At 43.3% G+C, this 27,877-nt stretch overlaps 1 protein-coding gene across 2 annotated transcripts in view; it reads right to left on the bottom strand.

Moving 5' to 3' along the window:
- Positions 1–780: 780 nt before the first annotated feature.
- CNTN6 (contactin 6) overlaps positions 781–27,877 on the bottom strand; it is a 123,385-nt gene continuing 96,288 nt past the window's right edge. The window contains exons 12-23 of one of the 2 annotated variants that reach the window (XM_040076140.2): positions 18,662–18,789; positions 16,442–16,617; positions 15,977–16,094; positions 15,023–15,181; positions 14,781–14,930; positions 11,189–11,259; positions 8,814–9,048; positions 8,193–8,308; positions 6,124–6,310; positions 2,856–2,968; positions 1,951–2,119; positions 781–1,257 (exon numbers count right to left, since the gene is read on the bottom strand). In XM_040076140.2, coding sequence (XP_039932074.1) covers positions 1,124–1,257; positions 1,951–2,119; positions 2,856–2,968; positions 6,124–6,310; positions 8,193–8,308; positions 8,814–9,048; positions 11,189–11,259; positions 14,781–14,930; positions 15,023–15,181; positions 15,977–16,094; positions 16,442–16,617; positions 18,662–18,789 — 1,756 coding nt within the window. In that variant the 3' untranslated portion in view covers positions 781–1,123. The remainder of the gene's footprint in view (positions 1,258–1,950; positions 2,120–2,855; positions 2,969–6,123; positions 6,311–8,192; positions 8,309–8,813; positions 9,049–11,188; positions 11,260–14,780; positions 14,931–15,022; positions 15,182–15,976; positions 16,095–16,441; positions 16,618–18,661; positions 18,790–27,877) is intronic. The other variant, XM_040076139.2, reaches the window with a different exon arrangement.

Below are 27,877 nucleotides of genomic sequence, written 5' to 3'. Positions count from 1 at the left end.
CCTCACCCCCATTCCAACAGTCCCCTTTTCAAAAATACTTGGGGTGTTCGGTTATCTTGTACTTATAAATGTTTACAAAGGTGACACAACATGGATCTGAAAGTGGAGAAAAGAAAAAGAACTTCAGAGCAAAGTGAGAAGGAAGAAAAGATTTCTCAGTAATGACGTCAGGCAAGGAACAGCTTTCATCAGTTCAAGTTGGCAGGAGCGTGGCTTCAAGTGTTAAGCCGCATCTCCTGACTTAAAAGCCAAGCTCTGGGGTTTAATTTGTCATTCTGGGGACTCAGGAGATTGAAAAGCTTAATTAGCTGCTTTTATTTATATTTCAAGATGATGAAAACCAATGTTCTTCTAATTTACCTTCACACCCAACCCAAAGATGAATCTATGCTTTAAAGCCACAGCAAAAACCAACAAAATCAGGAGAGACCAACAGATCCTGCTGAATGAAAGATACATTTCAACCTTCCCTCAAAAAATATTCAGTATCTCTGGAAGTTTTGCTCGTCAGAACAGTCTTTGCATGGAAAAGATCAAGGCCTGCTGATGCCACTGAAATTTTTTCTGTGGAACTCACTGAGCTTTGAGTTGGTCCATAGGAGACTCCTTTTATTTAAGTTTCCCTTTTCTGCAGAAAATTGCACAGGGCACTTCAAAGAATGAGTTTTACGACACCTCCTCCAATACAGACCAGTGCAAAAAGTAAACAAATAGCTTTTATTTAATCGAAAGTGTGTTTTTTTAACAGGATACATTGATGAGCATGAGATAAACAATATACACATCACAAGAGTTTTAAATCTCTTCTCCCCTCCGTGGCGTCAGCTTACAGAGGTTGACATTCCATTAAAACGCTGCTCCACTAAAATAACAACTACTTGGAAAAAATTTGAGACCACCCGCGTGTCAATCCCAAATTAGGTTTGGCACCACTCCATTTAATTAATGCATGTTGATTTATCCTTTCATTTCCAAGCCTATTTTTAAAAATTCATGGAATATCGATACCTAATATTTTCTTAATGACAGACAACTTCCACCTCCCTCCCCCTCCCCAGTGCTGCTTTTGCTCAGGAATGTTGGTTATGGTGAAGAATTAAGATAAAAACTACACTTTTTATTTTTAAAAGTCCACAGCTGAACATTGCTTGAACCAGCAAGGAAAAGGGTTTAGAAGAACAGAACTCAACAGCAGGATCCCAGATGTCAATGTATGGTTTATCCTTTGGGATAATTTCATTGCTCCAGAGCTTAAACCTGTAAAAATATAAACAGACAGAGGGAAATATGTGTCAAAAATTAGCTTTTCTTTGCATTTTAGTTTAACAGCAATCCCTGTTCTCTTTTCAAGATGAAACATTATCTACAAATGTTATTTCTATTTATTTATACATTAAGTTTTAGTGGCCATTTTGTGGAGTAGGGTTTGGGATCAACATCCAACCTTTCCTGTGAGTATCTTCTTTAAGAGGGTGCTGACTATTTTGTTGCAAAACAAACTATGATACGTAAATATAAAAATACTCCTTCTTCCATGAATAATAAGTTATTTATGAGAGCAGAGGCTGCACCCTGGACCACCACACCCCAGCCATGCGACAGGGCTGAGATCTCTGTCCCAGCAGCAGCTCCAGAGCAGATTTAGGGTCACATTATGTGTGAGAACTTTGACTTTCCCAAGAAATCTTATCCCTGTGTCCTTCCCTGAGCTCTGCCTGCCAGGGCAGTGGAGACCTGCATGAAAAATAAAGTGCGGAGCAAAACGTTTCCTCCTCTAATTAATGTGAGAGTATCAGAGACGAATTTATAGGAGCCAGCACCAAAGAGCACCAGGAGGGAGGACACCTATGGCAAGGGAAAAGCTGGGAATCTGTTGTGCTTAGAGGCACAGATTTCTCCTTATGCAACAGCATTCAGAGAGGGGGGAAAAAAAAAAAATCTCTCACTTACTCGATATTTTTGGAATCCTAATTTCCTCACTGCTGCTGCCATCGCCACCGTCGCTGACGGTTCTTATCTCGATGAGATAATCTTCTTCAAACGGGACCAGGAGTTCAGCTGAAGTGTTGTTTGTCTCCAGGATATGGGCTTTGCTGTGCCTGTTCTGTCTGTACAGAATCTAAGCAGAAAGGGATTGGAAAACAAGAGTTATTTCATTTAGTTTTAAGTTTTAATGGATTTTTTTTTTTTCTTTTTTTTGGGGGGGTGGAACTGAGAGATTCTTCTGTTGTGTCCCAAAGTTTTCTGAGCACTCTCAGCATCCTACAGGGCGTTATGAGCAATTTAAAACAGGGGAATAAATTCTGCAGGGTTTTGGGGTGGGTACCACTGCAGGAGGTTTCCTGGAACCTGAGGATAATCAAAGAATTCTGCACTGTAACCAAACTTTAAAATATATTTGTGTTTCCTTTAAAAGTAGATTTATGGGAGTGCTTTGTAGTTCATTCACACAGATCTTTGTGTATCTTCCAGACTCTTTTTTAAAGGTACATTTATGAACCGCCAGAGAGTGAGAATATTTAAATGTGGTTTATGGCTGCCTTTAATGCTTAAAAGACTGTTCTCTATTTCTTATATATTTGTGAAACTCCTTCCCTGGAGATGTGAAAGCAAGAAACTTTTGGTAAGTAAGATTGCAAGGCTACAAGAGAAATGCAGGACTGGGGACAGAAAATCCCTCTGTTGGAATAAAGAAGTCCTACTCTGAACGAATATTTGCATAAACATCAGCCAACCAGCCCAATAAATCCAGAAAAAAATCTGTGTTCCGGGTAATAAACCCTCACCTTCCACCAAATCTCTGTACCTGCATTGTAACCAAAATATCTGATTAGTGAGATGAAGAAATCACTTACTTTGTAGCCCAACACCTCAGACTCATTCTCCATTGTTTTCACATGCTCCCAGTTCAGGCAGATTTTGGAATTTGTCAGCTTCCAAGCGATGTTCGCTGGAGGTTGACTTGGTGCTTTCAAAAAAAAAAAAAAAAAAAAAAAAGGATGATGATAATAACGAGATAAACTGAATATTAATTTTCATGGCGTAGCTGAATGAGCTGCTGATATGGGAGGAGCAAATGCTTGGGTGATTCAAACCTAAAAGAGCAAAAAACCATTTTCCAGTCCATCATTGCTCTGGTATTAGTCAGAATAAGGATCTATTCATAGCACAGAGCCTCTCACTGTGAGACTTCATTTGCAAAATTAGGCACAGCCTGACAGTGTCTGACAGTTCAAGTTAAATTTGAGAGATTTTGTGGAAGGAAAATGTTGTTCCTCTCTGTACTTCCATGTCCTAGAGGATGTTTTGCTGTCTGGATCTCAGAAAAAGCTGAAACTGAGAGCATGCTACAGAAGCCAAGGTTTCCATCAGCCGGGACAGGTTACAAAGAGCTGCACATGAAAGCCTCCATGTGATCCACCATGAAACATCGCAGGATTTTAGAAATTCTCAGCACAATAGGCTGAGAGCAGCTTTTTTCAAAGGCTTTTTATGGCTAAGTGTGAGGACTTTGAAAATTTGCCTACAAGTGACTGGAATCGAATCCCGTGTGAACATGAGAGGGTGGAACTGTGCCTTTGAACTGGAGCTCGGATTTAGGCCAACAAATTCTCTCCTGTTCAACGGCACGTCCTCCTGGGCCCTGCTGGGTGGTGGCACAGGAAAGAAGGGTTGAAAGAGAGCCAAAAATGAGGAGAGTTTGGGAGAAACACATTCCGGCCCTGATTTTAAATTGTTTAACTCTGGGATCCTTCTCTTCCCCCCTATATGTCGGTGATTGATGGATGTCGCTTGGAAGGAAGAGTTGATTTGGTGACAATTTATTTAATTTCCCACAGAGATAAAACAAATTGATGGGCCCTGCTGTTTCATATCCCTCTGCATCACGACTCTGGAGAAGTTTAATCCACCCCTCTGGTAGGGTATGAGGTGTTGGTGGAGCTCCCAGGTGAATATCCAGGGATGTCCTTCCATCAGCCACACTGTCAGTGTTGGAAAAGATTCCTTTCATTGTGAAGATATTTCTCTACTCTCACATATATCTAACTGCAAATTTATTTAAATATGGCTTGGAAGATCTTTGTTGCTTTCAGGAAACATTTTATATAAGGAATTGGATAACAAAATAGTCACAAGAGGCAAAGTATGTCAAATACTTCATTGGCTGTGCACTCTGAAGAGGTTTGAAATCACTCAAGAATGGGTGAATTATGGCCTTGTCCAAAGCTTTTTGACATAGAAACTTAAAACCATCTTAATTCATGATCTTGGGGCAGAGAAAACACCACAGGGGGATCTGCAAAACAAAATTATCTGGGTTTTTTTTCAGCTGGAAAATGGAATAAGCGGTAAGAGCATTTTCCCAAATCCATAGGAATATCTGAAACAAAACCAAACAGTTCCAGGTCTAAGACTGGAAGATTTTTCCCTCAATTAATTTCTTGTAATCAACGCTATCAAGAATAATAGAAATCCCAAATATCTGCTTAAGTTTATTGAGGTGCTGATGTAATTGTCATGGTTTAGATAACACTTGGCTTTGCTGCTTGCACTGAGCTGAGGTTTATCCATGCAAGTATTTCTAATGTCTACATTGATATATTTTGTGTGTATACAGATCTATTTGTAAGGGAAAAGAAGGAAGAGGAAGGGGAAGGGGAAAGAGGAAAGAGGAAATCCATGCCATATAATTAAAGAACCAGAAGAGAGCAGCTCCTCATGGAGCCATGTCCATGGTTTGAGGTCATCAATTCCACCTCCCTAAGTACTTTTAACTTAAACCAGGATGTCACCCTAGACCTTACATCGATCTCAGAGAAGCACATTTCAATCAGAATTGCACCTCTTGGGCAGAAAGATCATTTCAGCTTTGCTGAGTCCCTGCAATAATGGGATGAGCAGAAGGCTGCAGGAATCCTGGATGCTGAGCAGGAAGACAGAGCTATTACTTTGGAGCTCCATCTCCTGCTCCAGATGCACATTGTTTATATTCTCTTGACATATTATCTCTTCTCTTATTGCAAGTGCTTGCATCTTCCACAGACAGAGCTTGAAATTTTAATCTATATATTTAAATATTAAAAAGGTTATTTTGACTTTAATTTTTAAATGAGCCATTAGCACAATCCTGAATTTGACAGAAGATAAAGTAGATGTAAAACAAAAGCAAATTTATTCCTTCTCTGTTTTGTCATTTGACTGCCATGTCTTTAACTTGTCTTTCATACAGATGCACATAGGAATAGAGGGAAGAATTCCCAGGGATGAATCTATTTTCCATTGAAAAATGGACTGTGAGAAAACTCACAGAATCACAGAATGCTTTGGGTTGGAACAGCACTTAAATTTCATTTCCTTCAGCCCCCTGCCATGGTCACAGGCACCTTCCACCATGCCAGGTTTCTCCAAACCTCATCCAGCCTAGTCTTGGACACTTCCAGGGACGGGTCCTGTTTGAGCCCTTCAGAAATATCTTCTCTGGCTTTATCTTTGATTGTTTTATTTACAATAAATATTGGTTTTGTGGCAATTAAAAATCAATTAGCTCATTCCCCGAGTTGTTCCTGTCTTGCACTTGGAGTAATGGCATGGAACAGCATATAGAAAAGAGGAAAATTCATGCTAAAGGGCTGATCAATAATTTACTGGGAAAACTGAGTTCAAGGAAAACAGAACAGCAGAGGGCTTCACTTCTAGTATTACCAAAAAAAAAAAAAAAAAGGCGCTAAATTGCATTTCTATCAATGTATCCGTTATGCTGCCCTCTGCAATGCAAAGTTCAGAGGCCTCAAAACCCCTCTGTATTTGGTGCATTCAAAAGCTTCCTTTCAAACCCCCAAACACCAGAGGCTCTTGTTCAACCTGTGGAACACCCTTCCTTTATCGACTCTTCACCTCTGAAATCCCCTGAAATCAAGGGGGCTGCTATTCCAAGGAAAACAGAAACCCTTCCTCGCGGGCACTGATTTAGGACAAGAGGAAGTTTCCCAGCCGCAGATTTTGTTGTCTGATTTACGCAGAAATTTGGGATTTAGGTTCTCTTTGCTACTGAAGCATTTGGCAGCAGTGGGTCACGGTGAGCTGGGAATTTGGGACACTTGTAGCACCAAATCCAATACTCACGGGATTTTTTGGTGGTGACATTCACCGGGGTGCTGGAGGGCCCTGTCCCGGCAGTGTTGTAGGCTCGGACTGTTGCAAAATACACCGTGTTAGGTCTCAGGCCCGTGATGTTTTTGGCTGTCACGTTCCCACTGACTCTGACCTTCCCAGCTGTGCTCTCCTTGGGATCATCTATCCAATATAAAACCTAAAAAGCGAGAACAAAGAACAGGCAATTCGTTGTGTTCCAGCAATTAGAGGCTTGGCTGGGAAGCAGGCATGCTGACAAGGAAGATTTCGAGGAATACAGGATTTTTTTTGTACTCCAATCTAGCAGGATGTAGACCCAGGCATGAATATTTATAGAGCAGAAATAACATTTCAGAGACTGAATCCCAATTAAGGAACTAAATGAAATCCCTAAATTTACAGATGTCCAGAAGGAAACCTTTGATAAGGTAAGGAATGATAAAAGCTTTGTTGGTTTTATGGTTGAACGCAATGAAAGAAAACCTGAAGTGATACAAAAGAACATTTATCTCAATCATCTAAAAGGTTTTTAATTATTTTGTATCCTGGTTCTAATTCGTTGCAGTGGCACCTATTTAGACCTGCTATTTTTTTCAGTGAGTAATTTATTTAGGAAGGTTTGTGGACTGCACATGGCACTTATTACCTACATTTGTACATTGCAGTGATAGGACAGAATTTAAAGTGGTTCTGACTTGTTTTCCTCTTATCTACAAATTAAAAAAAAAAAAAAAAAAAAAAGAAAAGAAAAGAAAAAAAAAAAAATTGCTTCACTGTGCAAGTAAAATGACCAGGAATGATATCTGACATTACTTAACCTTAAAATCACAGAATCATTTAAGTTGGAAAATATCTTAAAGTCCAACCAACAATGCCAAGGCCAGCACTAAACCAAGTGCCGCATCTACACAGCCTTTAAATCCCTGCAGGAGTGGGAACTCCACCACTGCCCTCTTCAAATATTTGAGTGAATGATTGGACCTGATGGTCTTAAAAGTCCTTTCCAGCCTAAATTATTTTATGATTCTAAGAAGAGGAAGAAGTTAAAACCTATCAATGCCCCTCAGCACAAGCTCTGGGTAGCGCTGGAGGTTGTTTATCCTGTCCTGATCTGTCAGCAGTGCCACATGTGCCTGACCCCAAATCTGAGCACAAAAATCTGGGACAGTGCTGCAGGTCTGGGCTGTAAATCTCCTGATTATCTCAGGTGGGTTGCTGTTAATGAGCATCAGGGGAAGAGCTCCACGCTCTGTTGACTTGGAAGCAGCGGTTTGTCAATTGGGAGGAGGAACCAGGAGATCAAAAGGATTCTGGACAGGAAAGGGACACCTTCAAGGTGTCAGAGCCCCTCAGCTCGCAGCCCAGCCCCTCACCTTGTAGCTTCCTGGGGTGACTTATGATGCCTGTATCCCCAGCTGTCTGTTCTCTTTATGTCAGATATTGTGTCCTGTACCTTTCAGACTGGTTCACAGAACAAAGGGAGAGACAGAAGCAGCACGGAGTTAGTTTTGAGAAACTGCTCACTCCTACACATTCTGCTCCTGGAGTGTGCTCATCTGCAGCATGGACGGAGAGCGGGACAGAGATTGCCTTTGCTTTTAGTTAGTTTTTAGCTATCTGAGGCAGAGAAGTTCCCTGGACTGTTTTTTTTTTTTTTTTTTCTTTTTTCTTGGGACTGTTTAAACTTGCCCTGCACTGAAAAACCCAGAAGAGCACCAGGAGCTCACACCTGTGGCCCACCAGGGTCCAGGACGGCATTTCCCAGCACTGGGAGAGGCTGATAAGAGACTGGCTGAGCTGAGCTACAACCCACACCAAGGACTTTCTCAATTTACCATCTCTCTTCAGAATGAGATGTTCTATTTTTCTATATTATTCATTATTTATGCTCGTGGGAAACTTTATTTGCTAAAGAAATATTTTCCCACTTTTCTCTAAGGAGATTTTTTTCCGGGACCAGCAGGGGGAGAGGATGCTTGTGTTCGCTTCTCCAGAGGGACCCCATTCAGAGGTTTCCTCCTGGATTTGCCCTGAGCCAGGACAGCAGCCCAGCCCCTCACCTCGTAGCCCAGCACCCTGCCCGTGTGCCGGTTCCAGGGGATGGGCAGCCAGGACACCTCCACCGCCGCCGCCGACACGCTCAGCGCCGAGGCTCCGGCCGGGGCCATCTGTGGCTCTGGGACAGGGAAAACACAGCTGCTGGGTCATGGCTGTCACCTCAGAGACCGTGCAAGGGCAGGAGATGCTGCGGGGAGCAGCGGGAAGAGCCCCTGGTGTAACCGTGGGCTTTAAGCTCTGCTGGAATGCCAGCAAAACCCGTGTTCAAAATTGGTCATTCCCCGTCTGCTGGAGCAGATTTTCAGAAATAGCTGCACTGAGTGGTCTGAGGAACCAAACCCTCTCAGAGCAACACCTTGGAGTGTCTCCCTGTTTTCCCAACACACTCAGTAGAAACACCTTGGGGACAAAGTAGATGAAACAGGCCCTCTACTGAAAATCATCCTGAAAATTTGCCCCTTGCTATTTTCACTTCAGATTCCCATCTCCCGCCTCACGTCTGTTATGAATATCCAAGGAGCAGGTCTGAGCAGGGTCCTTAAAACCCCTGTGAGACCTGCCTGATCATATCCGTGACCTGCTGCTGCTGCACACCCATTACTACTAAGAGTAACTCGTGTTACCATCCTCTCCCGAGTAGATGATGGAAATGGAGCTCAGGGTGCCTTCTCCTTCGTTGTTGTAGACACCAACTTTCACCTCGAAAGGAGAGAGGGGTGTGATACTCTCATTCCTGTACACGTATTTTCTGGATTCCACCGAGGCCACCGCAGCTTTGGTCCAGGTTGTGGAGCCAAGGGGACGGAACATGACGATGTAGCCAAAACCTTCCCCGTTTTGGAGCTCTTCTGACACTGGCTGTGGTGACAAGGCAGTCAATAAAGGTCTGCATGTATCCATGGTTCTAATTGAATCTTCATTCCCTGAGTATATTTTAGTGGTATTGATTTAGCTGGCTGTGCCTCGGAGAAGATAATAATGTTTGCCCCATCCGTCAATGTAATATTGAAATGAAAAATCAAAATAATAAATCTATCGGGGCAATCAATTTAGAAACAAAAGATCAGATCAGCTCCATTAAAGCTGTCTCTTTCAGGCATGAAGTTTGCAAAATTAAAAGCATTTCACTCAGTACAAGTTGTAGCTTGTAGATTTCCCCCCCCCCCCCCCCAAAGGGGCATAGGAATGCTAATTTTAAATAAATGATTTTAAAGGGAAAAAAGAGTTGGGAAGGAGAAAATGTGTACAAAGAAATGCATGTCAGTTGTATAATTGCCTGCCTCTGAGTACAGTACTGATGTATTTTTTTCAGCAAGAAGAAAGCCTCAAATGCATGAACATATTCTTATTTAAGTTCTCGGAACAGAAATGTTCCTGCAAGTCAACATGGCAAAATTAATGTTTCTATTAATAAAATCTCATGTCAAGATACGTATGAAAGGCTTAAACTGAAAAGGCAATTACAGCAACACCGTGTCCAGCATTAAGTTTGGTTTTTCATGGGATAAAAATACCTCCACATTCTCAAAGCAAAAGGACACTTAGGAAACAAAATCAGGATTAAATGGAGAGAGGAAGTGGTTCTCAGTGAAACTGCATTTATTTCAGAGGCTTGCGACAAAGGAAGGGGCATGGAAAAGAAGGCATGGAAAACGGTGCAAAAAGACGGAAAAAGGGTCAGGATCTGACCCTGGCTCCAATCTCTTCTGCAAACTCTTGGGAGCACAAACAGTGTGAGATGATAGGAGAGCATCTGGAAGCACTTCAGAGGATTTCAGGGCACTTATGTTATTTTTATCATAAATTCCTTCTAATTCTAATAATGAAACAATGATTATAAGCCTGCCCCAGCATTTATAACACGTGCATTTCCTTCAGTGTTGTACAAACACCCAATATTCAATTTTTCATCTCTTTTCCAGTCCTGAGAGAGTTAAATGTAAGGGATGATGGCTCATTGGGGATTTATAGGAGTTCAAGCTACTTTCTAGAGCATTTAATTTGTTTTTGAGGCTTCTGTGACCTCAGATTTAATCAAGACATTTAGTGAGTTCATCACAGAAAGCCGCAGAGTCTTGTTCAGTGTTGTTAGCCGGCCATAATTAGGATTTCTTCTGATTGTTTTTCGGGACACACTATGGAGTCCAACAGGATAATTTGATTGAGATCTCTCAGGTTGTTTTCGATTTTCATGTTCTTCTGCTCCCAAAGAGGAGGAAATGAAACAAAAGAGTGAAAGGTGCAGATGGAGGAAAACTTAGTTCAGGGAAGGTGGAATTTCACTGTTGGCAGCACGGGGAGGGGAAAACATCAGCAGTGTTATTTATCTTGTAGGGATTTTTTTAAAAAAATTCTTTTGATCTGATTTTTCACTTTTTGACCAAGCAGCTGCCTCATCTCTTCCCCGGCTTTGCCAGAGGCTGTCTACCTTCATTCCCTGTGGGAAGCTGCTGGGAGTCTGGGAAAGGAGGCTCCTTCCCGCAGCACTCACTTTCTACTCTCTGAAATGACCTGCACTCACCCTTTGCAACTTGTCTGGCATTAACTGCTCTGAAAATGTGTATTCTTTGCTCTTGCTGGAGTGCTGGAGAATTAAAGGGCTCATCTCCTTTAACGCATAATAGGATATGTCTTGTCAGCACCGCGTTCCAGAATGGAAAACATGTAAACAAAAGTAGGAAAAATGTAAATGCAGAAAATGGCCAAGCAGATTAATGTGTTAAGCACCTCCTGTACAATGGAGATAAGAGGGTTATGCAGACTTCTAAACATCTTTACAACACGCCTCTTAAACTGTTTATTTTTATAAATTGTTCCCTGTAACACAGAAAACTTGCTGTGCATCTTACTGTTTGCTGTTTGCTCTCCACATCCGGGGTGAAATCCAGGCTTGACCGAAGCCAGTGACCAAAAGCCTCTCTGGATTTCAGCAGGGCTGTGGTTTCCCCGGTGGATTCTCCCCCCTTAGAGAACTGAGGTTAATTGGGCTAAGAATTACCTCCCAGGTGATGACCAGCTCGGAGCGGCTCCCTCCTCCTCCGCTGACATTCGTGGGTGCCACCACAGGAACTGGGGAAGGAAAGATGTTGGTGCTTGCAGCTGGTTCCCCAAGGCTCAGTCCTGGGGCCAGCCTGTTCAGTGTCTTTACGGCTGATCTGGACAAAGGGACTCGGGAAGTTGGCACTGATTTCGGCGGGAGAGTGGATCTGCTGGAAGGAGGGATCTGGGCAGGCTGGATCCATGGGCTGGGGTCAGTGGAGTGAGGCTCAACAAGGTGAAATGCAGGGTCCTGCTCTCGGGTCACAACAGCCTCATGGAGAGCTCCAAGATGGGGGAAGAGTGGCCGGAAAGTTGCCCGGCAAAAAAAGGACTAGGGAGTGTTGGTGACAGCAGCTAAAGATGAGGCCAGGTGTGCCCAGGTGGGCAAGAAGGCCAAGGTCACCTGACCTGGATCAGCAACAGTGAGGCCACAGGACCAGGGCAGTGTTTGTCCCTCTGCACTGGCCACACCTCCAGTGCTGTGTCCAGCTCTGGACAAAGCTGTGATGGGCCAAAGGTTGGACTCAGTGATCCTGGACGCCTTTCCAAGAGGGTGATCAGAGCATTTCTGACCTCACCTGCAGCCATTCCACTTCTTAACAGGTGGGACAGGGATTGCACTGCACAGCAGCCCATTTGAAATGAACTGAGATGATGTTTACACATTTTCTAAGGCTGAAGCCATAGATGCATTTGATACACGAGTACCCTGGTTCAAAAAATTAATTAAAGAGCTGGGAGCATCAAGTATCTGACATTATTATGCCTCATCAACTAATTGGCAAAATGATGTTCCATTCAGACTGTAGCTGCAACACTACTGATTTACTAATTATGCATTTGTTCAGTAAACATGTTGTTGGAGCAATATATTAATTTTTTTTAATTGGTTGTATGCTTTTCTGAGAAAATTCAAAACTCACAATTTGCTTTTCTGCTTCTCCCAAGATTGTCAGTGTCCAAAAGTTGGTTGATTAGAGTTGGATTTCTCCAGCATTCCACAGGTGTGTGGCACCAAAGGGAGAGGATTGAGATCAGGGAACTTTGCTGAGGCTGAAGGGGCTCATGGTGGAGAGGCAAGGAAAATATCAGCATTTCCGGCCTCTTACTTTATGTTTCTTCTTTAAGGTCCCTTCCAACCCAAACCATTCTATGATATCTGTTCTTTTTCAGCTGCTGGAGAAGTATAAGAGAAGAGGACATCCCTGGAACGGACAGAGACAGGAACCCTCTACAGGACATTTGTTGGTGCCACCTCCAAACCCTATTTTCAGAAATTTCAAGATTGTTTTGTCGTCTTCATTCAGCGCTCACTATCTGAAAAGCTGATGTGTAGGGTGAGAATTAGGTGGGACATTTACATCTCAGAAGCTATTTTTCAGAGATTTTTGGCAGGTTTTGCCATATCTGCTTGTCCTTCCCACTGACAAATGCATTGACCCCGCTCCAGGGGTGGCAATAAAGGCAACAGTGCTTAAAATTCACCAAAACAAATGATGCCAACCCATTATCATTTCCAGATTCTGGTCCACATATAAACATTTATCTGATTTCTTCTTCTAGAAATGGGAGGACTTTCAGGATAACTTTGCTGTGCAGCCATGAGAGTGAGTGCAAGTGCAAACAGCCTGGGCTCTTCTGGAGGGTTTTGCAGTGCTGGTAGTTTTTGTCACCCACAATCGATGTCTTTGGGCATATCAGAGGCCAATAATGTCAGACTGACAAGAACTGCATGGAAACAGGCAAAAGAAACCTTCAAGCCTGGTGTTTCACTGCTTCATGAACCAAGTGATGCTCAATTAGCTCATGTGTTAAATGTGTTTGGTACTTACTACATTTGCACGGGGAAATTTTTTTTTGTGCTGCGGCTCAGCAGAGCCTCAACTGGGTCAGGGCTGAGAAACAGATGAAAATTTACAGCTGAGTGCACCAACAGAGGCTCAATTAATTCTCAGCTCTATTTTAATGAAATGAACAGTGGCTCATTTGCATCCACAAATCTACTAATGCTCAGGTTTCAGCTGGCAAAGTAGTTATTACAACAGCAGAGCTCAAATTCACCCCTTCCTGGGCATGTATTTGCTGTCCACACTGCCCTGCTGATTTCAGTTTCCTATCTTGATTGAAAAATTAATAAAAGCTGACATTGTCCCACTGCACTGCGAAGTTTTGAGACAGAAGGATTTACAGCAGTGCAGGAGTTAAGCAGCTAAAACCTGAAGTGAGTCTTTCTGTCCCTTTTGTTAAACTTCAGACAGAGCTGTGCTGTAAGGAAATAATCTTCCTTGTGTTATTGCCATGATAAATAACAACAATTTTATTGTTTCTTTCTCCTCGTCGCCCCAGTCTAGTGAATCCCTCTAATAAATAAATAAAAGCTTTAAAAGATGAAAGCTTTCACTGACTGTCTGGTTTTGAATATCCCACTTTACAAAGCCCCACGGTGTTAACAGCAACAAAAACCTTCACAAGATTAATTTGGTCTTCATGATCAATCATGTAATGGAGATTTTTTTTTAAGATACTCTGCTGGGAAATTTAAAAAATCTGACCTTCTCTGGAAGGTGCTGGGGGTTGGAACTAGATGGTCTTTAAGGTCCCTACCAATCCAAACCATTCTGGGATTCTATTCCCAGAAACAAATGGATTCCACATTCGAAAAGAAATGTATTTCCTTTTGTATAATGTACAATACTGTATTTTGAGTTCTGTCCTGAAATGCAGCTTTCCAAACTTCAGAGCTTGGCAAATGAGATAAACAAAGAGAAAGTGGACTATAAAAGCTGCTTCCATTTTACTGCTTTCCATCCTATAAACACTGATTTTATAGGTGGGAGAGAGTTGATAAGCAGGAGGCTGGGAGGAACATAAAACAAGCCACAGGTTTGGGCTGCAAATAAATTGTACCAAACTGAGCAGGTCAAAGGACTGACAGTGCTGGTCACCCAGGAATGAAGCAGCTTCCCGTGAGGTTCCAAGTCCCAGAAGATAAATGAGTAAAGGTGAGGCAAACAGAAAGGATTCCACTCTGGAGTCAGTAGAAGCTGTTGGTATCACTGGGCTTTGGATGCTGTCATTTATTTCCTCCAATGTCCAAAATTAAAATTATCCCGTTCCTCTAGATGCTCAGATATCAAACACCTCTGCAGCCAAGGGATATTCAGAGAGTGGTTATCACTCCACGTGCCCGACTCTGAGCAGGGTAAAAAACTTGGATTTAATTGGGAGAACAAAACTTGTTCTCCCAATGAATTGCCTGAGTGAAAGGTTGGTTGGGACACAACCAAGGTAGGAACATGGGCTAACTCCAGCTTTTCTCATGGAATGCCAGGATGGTTCAGGCTGGAAGGGACCTCAAAGCCCACGCAGCAGGGACACCTTCCACGGTGCCAGGGTGCTCCAAGCCCCACCCAGTAACCCCTTCACGTGGATCACAATGGTTCCCTGCCTGTGGAATTGGATAAATAACCCTGCAGGAATGAGTGGCTCTGCTGCAGTGAAATTCCCACAGCTGGGAGGTGGGAAAACCTGGCAGGAAGCAGGGCCCTTACCTGCTGCTTTGGTTTTCAGGAGAGCCGAGGGCCTGCTGGGCTCCCCAATCCCAACGCTGTTGCTGGCAACCACGCGGAACTCGTACTCAACCCAGGGGCTCAAATCCACCACGGTGGCCTTGTGAGTCCTGCCATTAATGACCTCGGGAGCTGAAGGCAAACAGGACACCAGCAGTGGGTTTTTGAGGTTATTAACGGCACATACAAAATAAAAAGTCCAAGAGAACTCCCGGATTGCTCACCTGTAGCAACCGCCTGCCATCCCACCGAGAAGGGAGTCCTGGTCTGGACACTGTAGATCTGCACTGGGCTGTTGTTATCTGCTCCAGGCTTCCAGGACAGCCCAGCAGTCGTGCTAGAAACATGTTCAACTTTAACATCTTCTGGTGGACCTGGGGGGCCTGACATGACCAGCATTTTAAGAGGAAGGCATTGGGAAGAGAAGATTCACCGCTGGAATGGGTGGGGCAACTCTTACTTTCTCAAGTCAGAGGAATTATTCATGAAGCTGCAGTGTCATAGAAACTGCACAATCCCTAAATGATGGCTCCATGCCTGGATTACATCTTTATGAGTCAGGAAAATTAATGTCTTGATGTCGCTAACATGAAAACTACAAACAAAGGAATGATTTCTTTTTTGTGTCTGTCAAAGCAAGGCACCCAATGTTGTGTTTTGTTGAACCATCGAACATTTTGAGAATTCCTACTGAATGCAATCAAGAAAGAATGCAGGATGGTGCACTACACGTATTTCTGATTTCTCTTGGGGTTTACAGATCTGCTCCCGTGACAGCCTTTCCTCACTGCAGGCAGTAAAAAGCTGAGTTAGAAAATATTATTTTATATTATCTCCAAACAGGGGAAAGGAATGAGGTCTTTTGATTTTCCCAGCCTGCACGGTGACCCAGAGATGCCTGAAGAGAATAACAACACTGCTGAGATTATAGGATTTCCCTCTGATCTGTGTGGCCCAAAATTTTTGCCAAAGAGACCAGGGCAGGACTGTAGAGGTTCTCCTGGGTTGGCTGAACACCAGGATCATGCTGGCCACAATTTTGGGACCAAGAGTAAAAGAAAGAAAGCACTTCACTATTGAGATGTGGAATGGACATCCTGAGAATCATTTAAACAAGAGCTGATGTTAAAAATTCCTGATTCCTCTAGAAGATATGCGTGTCTCCATCACAGACATACCTCTCACAATTATATCTGCTGCTGCAGATTGTCTGTCTAAAGAAGTTTGCACCGTGCACATGTATTTCCCAGAATGGTGCAGCTGAATATTTCTTATCATCAAATCTCCAGAAGATCCCTGGAGAGATACAAAAAAAAAAAAAAAAAAGTAAACTAATCACTCACAACATGCTTTCTTGTAGTGGGTATTTTAATAAATTGCTCAATATTAATAAAAAATTCAGCTTTTAAATTAAAATATTCATAGCTCTCATCAGTTTCTTTCATGGGGACATTTTTATTATGGCTTCACAAATAACTCAAGCGCCTTTATGAAATTTGGGGAAGAAAAATAAATGGCTGCAGCCCTTCTAAAGAAACAGTGATTTGCCAGGCATATAAGCAGCGAGGGAGGAATTATGATAAACATTGGTGTCGTGTAAAGGCGGTGGCAAAGAGTTTCATCAAGGAGCTTGGGAAACTCACTCTTCCAATCCTTTCAAAGTGGTGGATTCCCCTGCTCAAGTCAATCCTCTGGCCATTGAATGACCACGAGAAGACCACGTCCAGGGAGGGGTCGTGGGACACCTGGCATGGCAGGACAATGCTCTCTCCAACTGTTGCGTCTGTGTCAGAGGGTGGAATAGTGATGACAGTCCTTTCTGAGGAGACAAAAAAAATGAGACCTTTTTAAATTCAAATGCTCACAGAAATGGTGGTTATTGAAGGAGGTTTGTGCCATTCGGGAAATGATTTCAAATTGGCCCAAATGTTCTGTAATAAAGGGGATTCTCTCTAATACAGTGATGATTTTAGACCATCCTATGGCAGCACCAGCCCCACGACCAGGTTTTGTGCCTGAGAGTGAGCAGATGTGAGAGAAACACCTTAAATCAATTTATATTTATATTAGGAACACCCTAAATTATATTACTTCATAAAGCCCATAAGCAATAGTTATGATTTCAGTCCAAAGGTACAGTCTCCTCTTAAAAACGTGTCCATGGTTCTTCAAAGCTGAAGAATTCTCCTGGCCGAAAACTGCAGCAAAAAACCAAAATTGCTGCTCACCTCCACTTACTTTAGACATCAACATCCTTAATCTATATTAACGTCAGTGGTACTTCACTCCACAGCGCTACTCGAGTTACAGCTTCAAAGACGTTCCCAGGCAGGAACATTATTTATTTGATCGTTTTTAACCCATTACATCGAGACCCAAACTTGCAGCTCGCTGAAGGGGAAAGAAATGGGTTTGTATGGCTTCACTTTTGTTGATATGACTGGCAAGACAGATTAGAGATAACAACCACTTTGTTGTAGGCAATTCCCTTGAATAAAGCTTTTGTGCATGCAAGTGTTATAAAGTGGTGAGAATTTAGACACATGTAGAAAATGAGAGCAGAATCACTTCAACAATATTAATGTGATCTGAAAATAATCTGGGAGGGGGAGAAGGAAAAGTGCACGAGCTGGGTTGGTTCAATGCTCATCACAGTTTAGCTCCAGAATTTAGGTGATTCTTAAACCAGAGAATTCTGGGAAGGTTTGGGTTGGGAAGGACCTTAAATCCCATCCAGTGCCACTCCTGCCATGGCAGGGACTCCTTCCACTGTCCCAGGCTGCTCCAAGCCCCAGTGTCCAACCTGGCCTTGGACACTGCTGTTATCATAAGAAATCTCCTTTATTACTGGCCTGAACCTGTTTATCTCCCCCAAATAAATATTGAAAACTGTCCTTTTGAGAATTACACTGGATTTGGGCATGAGGTGTGTTTTTTCGCAGTGATAACGAAAAATAAATTAATTTATTATGGTATTCCCATCCTCTTACACCTCTGGCTATATCCTCCTTATCCCCACTACTGCAGAATGTTCACTTGGGTGATATTTTTACTTCTTTTATGGGCTTGTCTTCAAAACTTCCACCTCAAATATTTTTAAAAGCTTCTTAAAAGCTCTTGGTTCTGCCTTATCCATCTATCTTGCTTAGCAACAGCAAACATGCATTATATGACAAACTCCATTCCAGAGGAGAAAAGAGGGGAGATGTGAGTGCTGGAGGTGTAATAAAGACTTCTCCCACAAAGAATAAACAACTCAATGAGCAGCAATAAACTTAATTTGCACATTAGCTATGCTTTCCCAAGTTCTGACATTTCAGTTGAAAATAATGCTGAAGCAATGAGGCCTATAATTGAACAGCCCAAACTTCTCCAGAGGGGAAACAAAAACAAATGTTCCCTGCAAACAAGATCATTTTTATACCGTGTAGTTATTCGGTGTTTTAATAAACTTCCTAAATGCCAAACAAAATAATGGGTTTTTTTTCATGTTTTAATGGGAGGTTTCCATATTGCCACAATGCATGGGACATGTGAAAGGGGGAAGAACCTTAATGAAGTCAGAGCTGCTGAAACCCTGAAGTTCTCGGTGTTCTCACTGCCGGCTGTGCTGCAGCACCATCACAGGTCACACTCTGAGCTGTGTCAGTGCTAATTGCTCTGTCAGAAGGTGAATATTAAAAAGATTTTTGCCAGATTTGCAAAGTTAAGGATGAGGTCTCACCGCAGGCCACGTCAAACATTCTGACACCACTGAAAATGAGGATATTTTTTAAAAAAATAGTTACAAAATCAGAGAGTCTTGGGTTGGAAGGGTCTTTAAAGCTCATCTCATTGCACAAAAGAAGGAAATGCTGAAATACCTTTCACAATCAGGTTCCCTGAGTTTCTGGCAGTTCCAAACTGGTTCGTGGCAACACAAGTGTAAACCCCAGCATCCACCTTGGAGATGTTGGAGATCCTGAGGCTGCCATCCTCCAGGAACACCACCCTGGGGAAAAACAAACCAAATGGAATCCCAGAATTCCAGACGGGCTTGGACTGGATGGGATCTTAAAGCTCATCCCTCCCCCTGCATGGACAGGGACAGCTTCAAGCATCCCAGGCTGCCCCAAGCCCCGTCCAACCTGGCCCTGGGCACTGCCAGGGATGGGAAATCCACAGCTTTCCTGGGCAACAACAGAAAAACAGAAATTAAGAAAAGACTTCTGGAAGGGGAACAGTAACAGAAATGAAGCACTGCTTTTAATATTTAAACACTGACATTATGATTTTTCTCTTCTACGGCAAGCTGAACATGTGTTAACCAATTTTCACCTCTGCTGCTTATTAATTTCTGTATTAGAGATGTTTTATTGGTGAACTGGGGTTGATCATTCACTTTTCCATGTGACTTTCTTACAGCAAAAGCTGGAATCTCAAGACAAAGTCAAAAGACTCAACTTGCTACTTACTTGTGTTCCATTTTACCATGGTTTTGTGAGGTTTTTTTATAGATCCCAGTGCTCCTAAGCCAAGCTAAGGTTGTCTGTGAGCCCAGCTGCCCGTGGAGTGCTGTCAGGTTTATTAAAAGATATTATCAGACTGGCTGAGATGCTCAAATGCCACCTCGCAAGCCAAGGAACCAAATCAAATCCATCACTGTCTCACAGAGCCCTCAAAGCACCTTGGAGTCACTGAGCTGTTTGTATCAGTTTGCAGAGTACTGGGGAAATTGCATTTAATGGTAATTTCAGGACCACTCCTGGGTTTTATGGACAAAGTTTTGGTTTGGTTTTTTTTTTAATGTTAACAAGATGCTTTGGGGTGTAAGTCAGGACAAGGATTGGATATGATTTCCTTGGATAAGCTGTGCTTGGCACCCTTCTGCTGTCACATACAAGGGTAGAACTTCAGGATTTGGGGGATTTCCTACAGAATCACATAGAACACTCATCTTAAAATAGATTTTCAAATCAAAGCTGAATTAGCAATGAACTTTAGCACAGAAAATATAATTCTGTAATATTTTGGGGTCTTTTTTCCCCAGTTCTTCAACATCCACCTCCTGCACTTGGTAAATGTAGAACTTGTACAATTTTTTTTTCCTGAGTTTAGAAGAAATTTAGGACATAAAGGTCCTGGAATTTTCATGAAAATGGGGTCAGGGTCTCTATGTGCATCTCCTCTTGCCACAAAGCTCAGTCCTCAATAGGCATCAGAGAATCTGCCTACCCAAATGCCACATTTCCTTACACTCAAAAAAATTCACTGCAAGCCACAACTCCACAGAAAACCAGGCTCCATTCACTCACAGCAGCACTGCATCATTTTTTATATCCCTCATTTAACTGACATTTAACTCTAATACAAGGCTCCTTTCATAAAATAGAAAATATCTAATTCATGCATCACAGCTTGGGTATTTAATATTTATTACTAACAACATAAGATTGGGTGATGTACTGAATTATTAAAGGAAATGAACAATCACAAGAGCAGAAGTCAGAGCTGGCAGTGGCATCAGAACCATTAAGCACACAAAAAAACCAACTCCATCACAGTGTGTTTCTGTTTCCCATTCTGGCATTTCTACATTTGTAACTGCAAGTGGAACACGCGTCAGACCTTGTCCTGCTCCTGTTACACCCTCCCAACATCTCAGCTGGGGAGGAGGAGCACTAAGCTCAGATTTCTGGGGATCTTCTCGCTTATATCCCCCTAATTTCGTGTCTCCCACACTCAGCTGACCTTTCCCTGCACGAAGACCTGCTCCTGAGCAGGGCAGGGTGGCTCCAGGACCGGGACAGGCAGAGATGTCCCCGTGGTGCTGGGCACGCTGTCACCGGGGTGTGCAGCTGAGAGGGGAAGGGATTTAGGCTTGAGTGAAAAATCTTTGTTTCCTTGGCAATAATCACCAGGTACTGCAGCAGCTCTGGGTTTGCCACTTGTGGTGCAGCCAGGAAATAAGTTCAGGTTTAATAATCCGCCGTGTGGAACTGGAGCAGAGCGAAACAGGAAGGAGCAAAGTGCCTTCCTCAATCCAGGGATGCATCAGCTCAATGAGAGGTTTTGGGCAAGGAAGGATGAATGAAGCTGTGTCAGGTCAGGGACAGGTTGGATTTTTGGGAAAGGTTCTTCCCCCAGAGAATGCCCAGGCTCCCCAGGGAATGGGAACATTCCCAAGGCTGCCACAGCTCCAGAAGCATTTGGCCACTGCTCCAGGGGATGCCCAGGGTGGGATCTGAGGTGTCTGTGCATGGCCAGGGCTGGATCCACCATCCCAGTGGGTCCCTCCCAGCTCAGGATATTCCACAATCCTCTGACCCCATGAACAGAGCTGGTGTCACCTCAGTGCATCAACACAGCAGCCCTGGGTCCTCTCCCTCTCTGTGGGGACACACCCATGACTCTGTTCCAAAGGCAGCTTTGAATATGAAGAAACATTTCCAAGTATTCCCCTTCAGCCTCTGCAATATTTTTTGCATTAATGATGCATTTCTTCCCATCAGCTTGCACCAACCACCAGAAAAACTGCTGGTGATAAAAGAGGGGATGCAATCGAGTGGCTGGGTAACGTATGGTGTTCATCAGGCAGTATCCAAAGAGATTCCAGTGTGAATCAGCAAACGTTCATGAATTGGCTACCTGAATAATAATTCATAACAAGCCACCTCCGTGTCTTTCTCTCCATCAAATATTGATGACCTGTTACTTTTACTAAAAGATCTTAGGTGCAAATTAAAATCCAGAAGTGGCATAAAGGATTAAAAAAAAAAAAAAAAAAAAAAAAAAAAAAAAAAAAAAAAAAGGACAATCTCCATTGCCAAAAGCTTCAATGTAGGTAAACACACAGGAAAAAAAAAAAAAAAAAAAAAAAGAAAAAGAAAACACTCTGTAAAATACAGAATAGCAAAGGGGAGAAGCTTTGAAAGCTCTGTGTTAGCCCCTGTGGATTCTGGTTACAGCTTTTTCACTGAAGTTTGGTCATGCCTCCGATTTTTCATCCCTGCGTTCTTCACGATGAATTGAGACCTTGATAATTCCCATCTCTCTCATTTAGCCACTGAGAGGGGTTTGTACCCACACAAGAGCTGACAGTGTCACGTTTGATCTGAGGAAATGCTGTTCTGAAACAATATTTCAATGGCTGGGCAGGCTGAGGATGGAATGGCTCTTTCAATGGATCAAAATGGAGCTTAGCAGAGAGGAAATCTGCTAAATAAAAGCTCCTGAGTTGTTTGAAACAGGTCACGCTACCTAACGACAATTAGAGCGAGCAGTAAATAAGACACTCAGGCAGAGTTTGTGTAAGAGCACAAAGGATCCAGAGTAATTAGTTTAGTGGGGAAGAGAATTTAAAAAACAAAACATTAAAAAAAAAGTGAGAAATTTCCAGCTGTCCTGAGGTCTGTGTCAGGAGAGGGATGGGAAGACAGAGCAGAGCAGAAAATCAAGGCGATGTATTTCAGATGCAGGAATAAAAACAACAACGCCCTGTGAAACGCTGCCCCTGGTGCCAAGAACAGCAAAGTTGCCCCAAACTCCCTCAGAGCCAGGACTTTGTGCCGTGGGTGTGTTCAGAGGGGCTGCACTTTGTGCTCTCCCATTTCTCTCTCCAATCAGGGAGCTGTGATGCAGAAGGCAATGGGAATATTGCCCTTAATGGGCTTTGGATCAAGCTCTGACAAATGGTTTAAGAAGAAACTGTGAAAGGCACGTCTCACCTGCTGAAAGACTTGCTAGAAACCATTCCTTTTCGCATTTGAGGCTGTGTGAAGGCAATAGATAATACTTCTTAGCAGCTGCATCACAAGACAAGGTAATTCCAAGTGCTGTGAGGAGACAGAAAAGTTTAACTTGTCCAACACAATGCGAGGAGAATATTTTGTCTGCCAGGAAGACCGGACTTCTCTCAATAAGTAAATAAACGCCTGTCAAAGGCCCAAAAGCACAAGACCTGAAGCAGATTTGACAAATGCAGCCCTGTGAAAGAGGGAGGAGAAGGAGGAACTCAGGGCCCAGCTGTTCATAAAGCCCTGAGGCAGCAAGGGATTGCCTAAGAGGGGCCTAACTCTAGGCATCTCCGACTTACAAAATCCTTAAATCCTGATCAGATTCCTGCTGCCTCCTGCCTGGTGCTACCTCTGGGTGAACAGCTCAATTGAACCACGCTGCTGTGAGCAAAAGAAGAGATGGAAATCCAGCTCTGACTGTTCCTGCAGAGTTCCAGGGAGAAATTGGAACACACAGAAACGTTATTCCGTATAGAATCATGGAATGGTTTGGGTTGGAAAGGACCTCAAAGATCATCCCGTTCTACAGGCAGGGACACCTTCCACTGTCCCAAGCTCCAAGCCACAATTTCCAGCCTGGCCTTGGACACTTCCAGGGATCCAGGGACAACCACAGCTGCTCTGGGCACCCTGTGCCAGTGTTTTGTCACCAGCAATGTAAAATATTTCTCCTTCATTCTTAATCTAACCTGTCCCTCTTTTCCTTCAAACCCGTCAAATATAAATATTGAAATTCCCCTCTGAGTGGCTCCACCAGGAGATGAGACGAGCACCAGGTGCAGGGAGGGAAAACAAACATCTTCCCTGGGATCTGCTGGAGTCAGAGCTCCGTGTGATGTTCAAAAAGAAGAGTTTGCAAAGTTTGTGCAGGAGCCACGAAGCTGTGGGGAAGAAGTGAGAGCTCATTAAAATTGTCACACATACTTTTTAAGTAAAGAACTTGAGAAATCAAGCAGGGATGATAGGTACAGCTTTTAATTAACCAGGCCAAACAAACCATCTCCGAACGTGTTGTCTCATGTGAACAAAAGATTGTTGATGGCTATTTGCTTTGATCTTAAGAGCATGAAAGAGTAATATGTATTTAGAAAGGCTGATAGAAGAAATAAAATCAGAGAAAAGAAAGAGGTGTCAAGTCATTAGATTTAAAAGTGCAGCAGGGGTAGCTTTGTGCACTGCTGCATTGTTCAGACAATCTGTTTTTTGGGAGAGAGGCGTTGTTAATTCATGGATATGAAATGCATGGATTCGAACAGAAAAGGGCTTTGAAATCCCCATCACCACCTTGAGCTGGATCGGTGGAAAACTGGGTGAATTCTGCAGGTTTCAGCACTGCCAGAGGGACAGCTCTCCCTTCAAGGGTGAAATTCTTTTCCAAATAAAGTAACCCGGATACTTTGTAAAGATTCCCTGTCCTTGTCTCCCGCCTGCCTCTGACATCTGACACCTCCCAGAGTTATTGAAGCCTCATCGCGGCGCTGCGTTGATAAAAAGGGAGGAATCTGGATCTGATGAAATCAGAGGCAAAGTAATTTTTATTATCTGAGAAATCCGATTTGAAACCATGTCTGCTCAGCCTCCCTCTGCTGCTCAGGAGCAAACCCCCTCTTTTATTTCCAGGCTGTGCAAAGATATATTGTTTATAAATTTCTCCAGACACGCTGCCAGACACTGAGACAATATCTGACTCCTCTAATTTTACCAAGATTGAGGAGCAGGAGAGGCTGCATTAAAAACTACAAAGGGAAGCGAGCGAGGGGCAGAAAGATGAGCGCAACTCCCGGGTGACTCGGAATTAGCAGTGATTTATGCAGATGGAAATGTGAGTAAAGTTTGGCTGAGTGAATGACTTGTCCCTGCTGCTGACAGCCCTGGTATTTTTGAAAAGGTCCCATTGAATCCCATCTGAGATCTGACTGTCTGTATCATATGTTAATGATCTTTGTACCTGTTTATTCTATTCTGAGCACAATTTGTATGCTAATGGTGTTGCCATTTAATAAACTGTGCTTAAAAGATTTTCCTTATCTGCATGCTGATATAAATGAGCTTCAGGGTTGACTGACAATTAACTGGAAATCAAATAAATGCCATTATAATATTTTAACTATTTGGATCAAAACAAAATTACACAATCCAGCTGAATAGTCTTATTAAAATATTGTGGAAAAGAAAATTATTAGAAATTATAAAACATGACGCTAGAATTCTTCCATCCTATATCTTAAAACTCTCCTGTCATCCTAAAAATAGAATTATTTTTGCATCCAATCCCTGCAATTGGGACCACAAATATTTATTTATGTAAATATATACAGCCATCTGAACAGAACTATACTCCATCATACAGATTCCAGAGAAAACAGAGGATTTTTCAGGAGCTGTTACTGCCTTTAACACAAAAATAGCAAAAAAATTGTTTTACCCTGTCTGTAACGCACTCAAGGATTAAATGTGAGGCAGATGTTCCTCTGTGATGGCCAAAGAAGAAAGGGACAAAACCACCCTGTGCCCAAATGTCTTGTAGTGACACATCCCAGAACTGGCAGCCAGGGAATACTGGGCAACAGCACCTCTGTGTGCATGGGGAAGAAAAGCAGAAAAGGAACAGAACTGCCAAGTAAAACAGCTGCCAATTTCTTTATCTTCCAAGTTCTGCTGGTTTTACGAAATCTTTGTAACTCTGCTACATCACACAAAAGCTCTTCCAGAGCTGGATGGGATGGCCACACTGCCGCTTTCCTAATCCCGCCATTGATCATCATTTTTATGATCCAGACACCGTCAGGAGCTCTGACTCAGCCCTTCACACAACTAAATTCACTCCAGATGTAAAACTAAGCCCTTAATATGGGATTTAAGTAGAATTTAAACAGTACAGGAGGCCCTCAATTGCCCTCTGTGTGGGAGTTTCATTCACTTGCAGGAAGCTGCTTCCCTCTCTGCCTGTCAGAACACATTTCAGAAGCACAAGGACAATAAAATCTGCTGGTAATCTTAAAGAATTCTGTCCAGACAACAAGCAGCTGACACCAGCATGGCCCTGGTTGGATTTCAGAAACCCTGGAATAGAATCAGAGACCAAAAACCCCCCAAATGGAATCAGAGAATGCCAGGATGGTTCGGGGTGGAAGGGACCTTAAAGCTGATCCCATTCCACGCCCTGCCATGGGCAAGGACACCTTCCACTATCCTGGCTTGCTCCAAACCCCATGGTGATGAGACCCCAGCCAGGTCTCATCACCTCTAATTTCTTGTGCCTGTTGGTTGGGCTCCCCGTGGACCTGCAGGAAACCTGGGACAATCCTCCCTGGGCTGGTGAATTTAACCCCAGGCTGAGTGACAGTGATGGGGACTGGGTGTGGTTCACTGAAGCCCCAGACCCACATCCCTGCTCCAAATAGCACAGAGCATAGAGAATTCCTGTCTTTTTGATGTGTTAGTCGCATTCTGCCACTTGTGCGTGACCCTTCAGCTTTTCCTTTTCTTTCCCAGATTTCCCTGTCACTGAAAATCCGAGAAGAATTTTAGCTCTTGGTGAACAGGAGCAATGAAAGAGCAATATTCCTTAGTCCCAGAATCCCATGGCTAAACCAGAGTTGTTTGTGGCCTCATCTTTCAAGTTGGCCAAGCATCAGCCACTTTTCCAAGGTGCTCTCACCCACATGAACCTTCCCACTCCAAATAACCCCAGAAATCCCTCCATGGAGGATTCTTTGTTCCTCATGCCTGGAAATTGCCTGGCTCCAGTCCCTGTGCCCACCACGCTTGTCCCGTGCAGGGTCAGCAGCTGGACTTCAACGCTCCTGGTGCATCCCTTCCAACCTGGGACATTCTGTGATTCCTTGCTAATCAATCTTACTTTATATCACCTCCTCCACATACCTTGATCTTCCCAAATTTGGAGCATGTTTTCCATATTTGGAGCATGTTTTCCAAATTTGGTGCAAGTTTTCCATATTTGATGCATGTTTTCCAACCCAAACAGGCATTTTTGATCCTGCAGCAATTCCCCCAGCAGATGTGCATGGCAGCACAACTTGGACTGCAAGAGAAGCACAGAAGGTTGCATTCTCTCGTTACTTTTTTTCCTGCAAACTCCTAATTAGGAACTTTGATTCCCAGCCTGCTCAGTGGAAAAAAATCCAGCGAGATTATCTGGCTTTGGATGGAGTCCTCAGCATCCATCAGAAAATGTGCATGGAGCAGGGACAGGACATGAGCTGGAAGGGGGAGAGGGCAGAGCGCTAACGCTCCCTGGGGTCGGGATTATTGCAATTCCTTGTGGCAGGGAGGAGTGACAGATTTCCTGGGACACCTCAGCATGCAGGACAGCCCCTTGGAAAGGCTCCTTTTAGCAAGGCTGCCATGACTTGAGTGGGAACGATTTCAAATTGCATTAGAGAGGTGCCCTGCGGAGGGGAGTTGTAATAAATCCTTCTTTTTTTCACGTGAGAACATCTGCTTCATTTCCTTCCTCCATGCTCGCATTATCTGCTGTGCTAAACACTGGCACTGAGCACGCAGCAGTACAGGGTGAAATTAGTTTTTTTTTGGCTTGTTCCACTGTGAAGCTCTCCAAGAAGAGAGAAAAGAAAGGAAAATCCCTTTTCTCCTGCCTTCCCCTGCACCGGTATCCTCTGGCTGCTGCCTGGGTCAGGTAGCAATGGGGGTCCCCTTCTGCCTCCTCATTACTCTGCAGTGCCTTGACTTCAAATAGAAGCAGGACAGAGAGAGAAGAAAGAGAGGAAACAAAGGAAAATAAGATGAAGAAGGAAAAATAAAGTATTTTTTTTTCTCCCATCATCTGTGCTTGTTCTTCCTTTTCCTTATCTCTCTCCTCATCTCTCAGTCAAGTTTTCCATTCCCCTGCCTTCACTCTCAGCGTGGGGAACAAGAACAAAATAACCAAAAAGACGGAGGAGACTGAAGGTACTTCAGGAGAGTTTGGGGAGTTTTCTGACAGCCCTTTGGTTGTAAAACTTCTCTTATGTCAGTATCACCAGTTCTGGAGATTCCTGTGGGTGCTGCCATGTGTGATGTTCCTCCCAGATCCAGTGGCATTGTTCAGGGGGTAGCACTGGAAAATGCCTGCAACCAACACCAAAGCCAGACAAACCCCTAAACCAGGCAAACTTTCCTGCTGAGAGCAAATAAATCCTCAGTAAATACATTGGAGCTGCCTCTCCCAGTTCTCTGCAATTCCCTTCTCTTTTCTGTCTCAAACCAGGACCACTGTGGTGCCAGCACTGGATATTTTTAGCTAGAAAATACTTCCTGCAGCTCTCAGCATTCACTGAGGAA

The sequence above is a fragment of the Hirundo rustica genome, chromosome 12 (genome assembly GCF_015227805.2).
Source record: "Hirundo rustica isolate bHirRus1 chromosome 12, bHirRus1.pri.v3, whole genome shotgun sequence".
In the NCBI taxonomy this organism is placed as follows: domain Eukaryota; kingdom Metazoa; phylum Chordata; class Aves; order Passeriformes; family Hirundinidae; genus Hirundo; species Hirundo rustica.
Note: the sequence above shows the minus strand (reverse complement) of the source record. Positions and strands in the feature narration are given on the sequence as shown.